This window comes from Typopeltis vanoorti, chromosome 21 (genome assembly GCF_054136105.1).
Source record: "Typopeltis vanoorti isolate ZY-2024b chromosome 21, IOZ_Tvanoo_1.0, whole genome shotgun sequence".
Taxonomy (NCBI): Eukaryota; Metazoa; Arthropoda; class Arachnida; order Uropygi; family Thelyphonidae; genus Typopeltis; species Typopeltis vanoorti.
In genome coordinates this window covers 56,486,908-56,496,074 of record NC_143569.1, presented here as the reverse complement: position 1 = coordinate 56,496,074, position 9,167 = coordinate 56,486,908, and the positions used below count along the sequence as shown (strand labels likewise).

General features: G+C 35.2%; 1 protein-coding gene across 1 annotated transcript in view; it reads right to left on the bottom strand.

Annotated features, from left to right (window-relative positions):
• Window positions 1-380: 380 nt before the first annotated feature.
• LOC150094870 (glucose-induced degradation protein 4 homolog) overlaps window positions 381-9,167 on the bottom strand; it is an 85,324-nt gene continuing 76,537 nt past the window's right edge. Inside the window, exons 4-5 of the mRNA XM_090411433.1 lie at window positions 6,561-6,691; window positions 381-493 (exon numbers count right to left, since the gene is read on the bottom strand). Coding sequence (XP_090267559.1) covers window positions 430-493; window positions 6,561-6,691 — 195 coding nt within the window. The 3' untranslated portion in view covers window positions 381-429. The remainder of the gene's footprint in view (window positions 494-6,560; window positions 6,692-9,167) is intronic.

Here is a 9,167-nt window from a genome sequence, read left to right as displayed (position 1 = left end):
ACACCGCTGAAATACAGGAAAGTATTAATTCTTAGAATTAATATTTCAGTATAAGTTATTTCCTGAAAAATAACAGTAACAAATATTCATAATTTAAATATCTTCTAAATTATGGCAAAAGAAAATGATTAAAAAGAAATTACTATGGTAATCACTCACATCAAGCCTTACTTTTTCTTTCATCATCCCTCCCTATTTTTTGACATTGTGCTCTCACAAGATTACACATTCACATGACAGCATCATAGACATGAGTTTAATAATCTACACAACATGGTATCAACAGTTTAACAAAAAAAAGCTTCTGTTTGTACAAACAGGCACAACATAATGACCAGATGACTTTTGGAATGCTGCAAAAAACAGCAGCAAAAGTATAACAGTTTTTTTTTTATTATTATTATTTTAATTTTTCACTTCAAAATGTTCCTATCGAAATTCATATATCTGTATACTGTGTTCTGGTACATGAGTTAGTGTGAGAGACTGATACCTATTGAGAGAAAGAAAGGGAAAAATATTTAAAATAAATAAGATTAAAATTCTAACTAAATAGTAAGAAGAAAAAAAAATATATATAAATTTCCACAGTATCACAGACATGCATAATATATTATTCTCAGGGAAGATTTTTTTGCTCCGAGGAAACAAAATCTTGAGTTAATTTGAAGGCATATGTACTCATATTTGATATATATTTAAAAAGTATTTGATAATTATAATAAAATTTATTAATAATTATAACTTTGTTCAACTCTAAAGAGGCTCAAGAGACAAAACAGCTCATAATTGAACAAAACACTTAAAAATATAAACACGAACACATACAAAAGCAGAAATGAGAAGACACAAGTGAGGCTGTCAAACTAACATTATCAGTAAACAGCCTTTTTCACATCCTGACTGTAAAACAATTCAAATATCTACACATCAGGAGGAGAAACAATCATATAGAAGGCAAATAGTATTGTCCAAGGCAATATTAATAGTTATTAGAGAAACAAGGTCAAAGCTAACTAAAATATCAGAAGCTTGTATTAAAAGAACTTTGATTTTTAAAAGGAAAATGCTAACAAAATTTGTTAACTTGTATAACAATACTTTGAAGAGACTACACAAAAATTTTAGGACTCGTTTATATGGTCTTCTGAAAGTTCATAAAGATGGTTACCCTGTGTCATTTGCCATCACGAACTGTACTGAACAACAATGTTTCTTTCACATTAATTAAGCACATGTCAGTCAATCCAGATCAGGAAAAAATTGGGACAGTTGTCATTGCAAACTATCCTGAATTATGTAAAACAACAGTTTCTTTCCTGTCTATTGTTATATCCCATGAAGTACAGACTGCTAGGAGGTCCCTTTTGTCATACACATCTCATCATACCGTGCCTTAAACACATTGAAATACTCTGCAGACACCATGCTCTCAGGTATTGCATTCCAATCAGTCATAACTCTCGATGCAAAAACCCTACTTCTCACTACCTTGCTCGCACCCTCCTTATATACAGCTTTGAGATGACCTCTTGTTCTCCCTCCAATCTCCCACCACTTTATGAAAAACCTCTTCAATGTTAATAAACAACATCTTACTAACTCGTATGTCTCTATCATATCACCCCTCTTCCTACTATCTATTAGACTCTGCAAATTGCATCATCTCAACTTTTCTTCATATTTAACATTCCAGAGATCAGAAACTATTTTCGCCAATCGCCTCTGGACCCTCTCCAACATCTTTCATCCTTTTGAAAACCAAGTGATCAAATCTGTGTACAGTGGCCTAATCAGAGCCTTACAATGGAACCAGAACTCCTTACTTCTACAAGTCAGTGTCCTCCATATCATTCCCAGAATTTGTTGTATTGTCCTCACAATTTTGATAGTATGTCCTCTAAGTTTCAGATCCTTATCTACCATCATCCCAAGATCTCATATTTCCTCCACCTTCAATATACCCGATCAAGAGTAAATTCTACGTCCCATCTTTGTTTTCCAAATTTTAAAACTTTACATTTTGCAACAATGAATTGTCATCCCCACTCCTGTGCCAATTCACTCAGTCTCTTGAAGTCTTCTTGTAAGGCCACTACATCTGCTCCACTCCTCATAGTTCGTCCGGAATTTGCGTTGTCTACAAACAGCAGTATATCCCCAGTCACATTTTCTCCAATATCAATTAACATACAGGTTAAACAGCAATGGCCCCTAAAACAGACCCCTGAAGCACACCACTAACGACTTTCCTCTTTTATGGAATATTGCTCCTCCACCCATACATAACTTGTTGATATTGATACCTATCAGAACAGCCAATCTCCAACTCAATGCACTAGTCTAATATCCAACCCCATCCACTCTAGTTTGACTATCAAATTATCATACAGTAATCTATCAAAAGCCTTTGTAAAGTAAAGTATACTACTGTGTATCCTTCTCTCACATCCAATGCTGCTGTCACCTTATTGTAATAAGTAAGTAGATTACTAAAGCATGACTTCCCTTTAGCAAATCCACGATGTTCATCAAAGATAATACCAATGTCTCTCCAACACTTTTAACCACAACATCTGACAAACAAATTGGCCTATAGTTTGATGCATGAATTCTGTCACCCCCTTTATGAAGCAATACAATCTTGCCTTCCTTCCACCCCTTTCGAACTTGACCCAATGTAAGATTCATATTAAACAAACATGAGGCAGATGTCAACTCCTTGGCACATTCATTCAAAATAAATGCCAATATATCATCCAGTCCCAGAGCCTTGTTAATATCAAGTTTGCTTAATTGTCCCTATAACTCTTCCTCACTGACAGTGTCTCTCCTTCTCCTCATCCACTGCTCTCAAACTCTCCATAACGTTACATTCACAGGGATCAAATATCTCAACTGTATCCTCTGTAGAGTTGTCCTTATACCATTTTCTCCAATAAATGCCATCCTGTCATAAGCATTCTTATTTTTGCTGGCTACATATTGAAAGAACTCCCTAGGATTTTTTTTTTTTTTTTAGCTTCATTAGCTAACTACTGCTCATACTGAACTTTTGCTACCCTTACCAACCATGTCACCCCCTCTTGCTTGTTCTTTGTATTCTTCATGAAATTGATTATTACCACTCATCTTATGTTGCCTGCATAATGTTATTTTTCTCTGTATTGCATAATATCTTCATTCATCCATTTCACACCTACCTTATTTAACTTTCTGACCTTTGGAATATATTTAGGCATTGCTTCTACTAGATAGTTCTTGAATATCACCCAAGCAGCAATGATCTCTTTTCCATCCAAATCCTCATTCCATGCTACAGCTCCAAGCTGTCTTCTGAACTTCTCATAATCACCAGCCTTGTAGTTCCATATATGCTCTTTCTTCACAGAAGTCATCATAGATAATCACTTCATGGTCACTCTCACCAACTGGAGGGAAATTTGACACCTCATTTATAATAACATCCTCTAATGAGATGATCAAATCCAAGACTCTCAATCCTCGTGTGCTCTCTGTTACATATGCCTGAGGTAGCTGTCCCTCAAAAACTCAAGAAACTCATTTTCTTTACTTCCAGTTCCTATTTCATCATCCTAATCTATATTGCCATGATTACAATCACCCATAATGATTGCCATTTTCCCATTTGCTTGATTAATTTGCTTATACATTTCCCAATTATTATCCCCACATTACCAGGTCTATAGCAACACCCAATAAAGTATTTCATTCTATTCACCTTTATCTCACACCATACTGCCTCAAAAACCATTACCACTATTTCCCCCTTGCATCTCTACTGAGTATGGACATAACTCTTTTTCTATCATCAATAGCACTCCACTTCCCTTTTTACCCTTTCTATCTTCACCATCTCTATTCCTGTCAAGATGTCATTTTCATCCAACCATGTCTCACTTATTCCAAAAATTTTAGGGTGAACAAACTCAATAAATGCAACCATTAAATTTCCCTTGTTTATGATACTTCTAGCATTTGTATACAAACATAACAGTTTATTCCTGATATATAACAAGTTTCACTGATACCACTTATTAGATGTGACTTGTTCCATACTTTCCTCAAGCTATTTCTTTTTCTCCTTACTTGTCCCAGAACCTTCTTCAAAATCCAAATGTTCTTCTTACATCCCAGGAATGACCTGGGATGTAGGAAAAACAGTTGGATTTTGAATCCCTTATCTTTTTGTCTGCACATGTTCACATCCTCTTGGAGCATCTACCTTTCTCACACTGTTACCCCCTATCTATTTAAATGCAGTCCATCACTCTTATACAGTTCAATTCTTCCTTCAAACTCATTCTACACATCAACAAACTGCACTCCTTTCTCTTCACACATTTCTGCTAACATATCATTCATAATTCATAGCCGGCCTGGTTGGCCGAGTGGTTAGCGTATCCACTCTCCAGCCAAAAGGCTGAGGGTTTGAATCTCGCCATGGGCATGGATGTTTGTGATTGTCTCTGAAAATACTAGTGGTAGTGGTCAGCAGTAGATGCCGTTGGTGTAGATGATGAAGCTAGTTGCAATTGGTGGAGACGGAGAGTTGTACAGTAGATGCCCTCCCTTGACAAGTCTTTGAACTACCTGGAGATGTAGTAATAATAATAATTCCTGATCCCTGCCTCATCTCATCACTGTCATACCTGGGCAACACACTGACTACCTTTCCTTTCACACTATTATCTTTTATCCTTATCAACAACCTCCTGATATCCAATCTTATGTTCTCCTTGTTCCCAGTCAAGTCATTTTGTCCCCAATACCAACTCCATTGCTCACTCAGTTCTCATATCTAATACCTCAATCACTCTATTCATTTTAACTCCAGGAAAACAAACTTTGTGCATCTCTTTGTTTACCATACCTCTAATAATCAAATCACCATACAACACCACTAGCAGGTCTTTCATTACCATATGGTTAAGTAGGTTTCTTGGGTCCAGAGGTGATTTCAGGTTTGCATATGACAAAATTTAGTTGATAGATAAAAGAAGGGGAGAGGAAGATCATTTGAAACATCTAAGTTACTAAAGGAATTTTATAGAATAGCAAAAGGAAAAAGAACAAGAGGTCACTCCTGTAAACTGTCTAAGAATGTTGTTAGTGGGAATGTGAGGAGTTTTTTTTTTTTTTTTTGCTTAGAGAATGAATTGGGTGGAATTGGCTGCTCGAGATGGTCAGTTAATGAAAGTTATGATAAGCATTCTGTAAATAATGGTTAGCTTCCCAAAATGAGACTTGGGACTACATAGAGATGCTTGGTTAATATTAATAAAAATACAATAAATATTTTTTTAAAAAAAACATCCATTACAGAGAACGTAGCTACCTTAATCTTACCAACAATTTAATTAAAAGTCTTAACAGATAGCAAAGTCATGGAATCAATCAAAGACCTAGAGGAAATTAAAAGTGCCAAGAAATTATATTCTTGTTTAATCCTTGATCCAAGTGTAAGCAAAGTTGGCACATGAAATATCTTTATGGATAGTCTATTTGTATATAGAGGTTAATGACTTCACATTAAAAGATTAAACAAGAATATGCATTTCTTGGCATTTTTAATTTAATTTATAACCAAGTGAAAAAAAACTTTATACAGGGACCTGAAGGGAACTATAAATATTCTTCTTGAGAAAGCTGATATATGCAGGTCTATCTTGAAGATAATACAACAAGGAAAATAATATTAAGACAACAAACTATTGAATGAAAGGAAGATATTTATTTTATTTAGTTATTTTGGTTGAATTCACTTAGGTTGTCAGTGTCCTGGGGGTGGGGGATTAAAAACTGATATTCACCTATCTTAACTTTGTCTAAAAATCATGTGAAATGGACATGGAAGATTCCAATAGTGAGAATTAGAGCTAAAAAAAACTTTACACAGGGACCTGAAGGGAACTATAAATATTCTTCTTGAGAAAGCTGATATATGCAAGTCTATCTTGAAGATAATTTTTTTTATTATTTATTTTTTTGACAGTAAAAAAATAAATAATAAAAAAAACCTTAAATTTTTTAACTAAAAAAGAAGTGGATGTGCCAGCCTGGTTGGCTGAGTGGTTAACGTATCCGCTCTCCAGACAAAAGGCTGTGGGTTCAAATCCCACTGTGGGCATGGATGTTTGTGATTGTCTGTGAAAATACTAGTGGTGGTGTTGGGCAGTAGATGATGTGGTGGAGATGGAGAGTAGTAGAGTAAGTGTCCTCCCTCAATGAGTTACAGGACTCCTTGGAGGTGGCACGTAATAATAATAATGCAATTTGACAATAAAATATAATTTGAAGATGAAAATTTTAAAACAACTAATTCTGGGAGATTAATAGGAAACATTCCAACAAAATGATACTGTCTGAATTTCTTAATCGGAATTTTAACTAACCATCCTGCAATAAACTTTTATTTAAAAAAATAAATAATAATAAAGTTCCACACTTTGGATAGCATAATTACAGAGCATTATCTGGTCAATACAGTGTAGATTTTCCATTTCTAATCTCCAAGTTCATAGCTCTATGAAACTTACCACTCTGAACTCCTGTGATAATAGTAACCTTCAATTGTTGCTGTAGATTTCTGAAAACAGATGTAATAGAAACCAGCAAATGAAGCGCCATTGATGTCCTTAATAGTATGATCAGGAACTAAAAAGTGTTCCTGTAAACAATAAATTTTACACAATATTAATACTTGTGCATGTATACTGCAAAATTATGACAATAATAATGCTACAACAAAATTGTTAAATTAAATTTCAACTGAAGTAACTGTATGAATGCATTATTATTCATGACAATATACTTATCTTTCATGAGTATTTATAATTTTCCAGTTCCCTGACTCGTAAATGCATTATTTGTGTATATATATGCATGACCAATATCTTCTTCTTCTCCCATAATCCTAAATGAACCGTTGGGTCATTCATGGCTGGTAGGTGATACTCTTTGCTAGCCTCCTCCAGTCATCTCAGTCTCTTGTTCTTGATGTCAGTTGAGAAAGGGAGGAATTTGTCCATTTTTTGATGTTATCAGTCCATTTTAATCGAGGTCGGCCCCTAACCCTTGATCCCAGAACGATTCCTTCTAGATCAATAATTCAAAATCAAATTCCTTCTTGATCAATATAGATGACTTTAATTATGATAATATAGAATGGAATCAAGAAACTGCATCTGGAAGCAAGGAAAATTAATTTCTGGAGTTTTTGAGAGACAGACCTTAGGCAGTATGTAACTAAGGGTACACAAGGATAAAGGGTATTGGATTTGATCGTCTCATCAAATGATGATATTATAAATGGGGGTGTCAAATCTTCCACCAGCTGGTGAGAGTGACCATGAGGTGATTACTTGCAGGGTGACCAATCATTTGAGGACGTCTGTTAGAAAGGAATATATGTGGAATTATAAGGCTGGAAATTATGAAATGCTCAGGGAACAAAACAGCTTACAGCAATAAATTGGAAAGAGGAACTGGATGGAAAGGATATCAATGCCGCTTAGGCACTCAAGAACTATTTGATGGAGGCAATATCAGAATGTACTCCAAAGGTTAAGAGGATAAATAGAGAAGGTGTAAAATGGATGAATCAAGAGATAAAGTATGCAATCTAGAAGAAGCACAAGATGAGTAGTTATAACCAGTTGCATTAGAAGTACGAAGGGCAGGTGAGGAAGGTGACTCGCTTGATAAGGGTAGCAAAAGTTGCAGTATGAGCAGCAGTTAATTAAAAAAAATTCTAGGAAATTTTTTCGATATGTAGAGAGTAGAAGAAAGAATGATTATTGAGAGATAGCACTGATTGGTGAAAATGGAGGAAATTGATAATTGCTGTGGAGGATATAGTTGAGGTATTTAATGAGCAATTAAATTAATCGAGGTCGGCCCCTAACCCTTGATCCCAGAACAATTCCTTCTAGATCAATAATTCAAAATCAAATTCCTTCTTGATCAATATAGATGACTTTAATTATGATAATATAGAATGGAATCAAGAAACTGCATCTGGAAGCAAGGAAAATTAATTTCTGAAGTTTTTGAGAGACAGACCTTAGGCAGTATGTAACTAAGGGTACACAAGGATAAAGGGTATTGGATTTGATCGTCTCATCAAATGATGATATTATAAATGGGGGTGTCAAATCTTCCACCAGCTGGTGAGAGTGACCATGAGGTGATCACTTGCAGGGTGACCAATCATTTGAGGACGTCTGTTAGAAAGGAATATATGTGGAATTATAAGGCTGGAAATTATGAAATGCTCAGGGAACAAAACAGCTTACAGCAATAAATTGGAAAGAGGAACTGGATGGAAAGGATATCAATGCCGCTTAGGCACTCAAGAACTATTTGATGGAGGCAATATCAGAATGTACTCCAAAGGTTAAGAGGATAAATAGAGAAGGTGTAAAATGGATGAATCAAGAGATAAAGTATGCAATCTAGAAGAAGCACAAGATGAGTAGTTATAACCAGTTGCATTAGAAGTACGAAGGGCAGGTGAGGAAGGTGACTCGCTTGATAAGGGTAGCAAAAGTTGCAGTATGAGCAGCAGTTAATTAAAAAAAATTCTAGGAAATTTTTTCGATATGTAGAGAGTAGAAGAAAGAATGATTATTGAGAGATAGCACTGATTGGTGAAAATGGAGGAAATTGATAATTGCTGTGGAGGATATAGTTGAGGTATTTAATGAGCAATTTATAAAGATATTTCATTCTTGTGAATGTGACATCATGCATAACTTGAATGCAGTGGGAAAGGAGAAGGAGGAACTGCTAGTAAGTGGTATATGAGGAATTGAATAAACTTCATGTAAACAAGGCTGTAGGACTTGATGCTATCTTACTACGTTTTGAGGGAATGTTCTGGGGAGTTAACAACAGCTTTCACATATGTTTTTAACATGAGTCTTGCACTGGGCCAAGTTCCAAAGGAGTGGAAAGCGGATAAAATTGTTCCAATTCATAAAGGAGGTGATAAGACTAGGGCTTTGAATTAAAGGTATCTGTGTGTGTGTCTGGAGTTGTGGTTAACGTGTTAGAGAGGTTAGTTAGGGCCAAGATTCAGAACTGGATTGACAACAGAAAAACATCTTTGGTGGCCAGCATGGATTTGTTAAAGGAAGATGTTT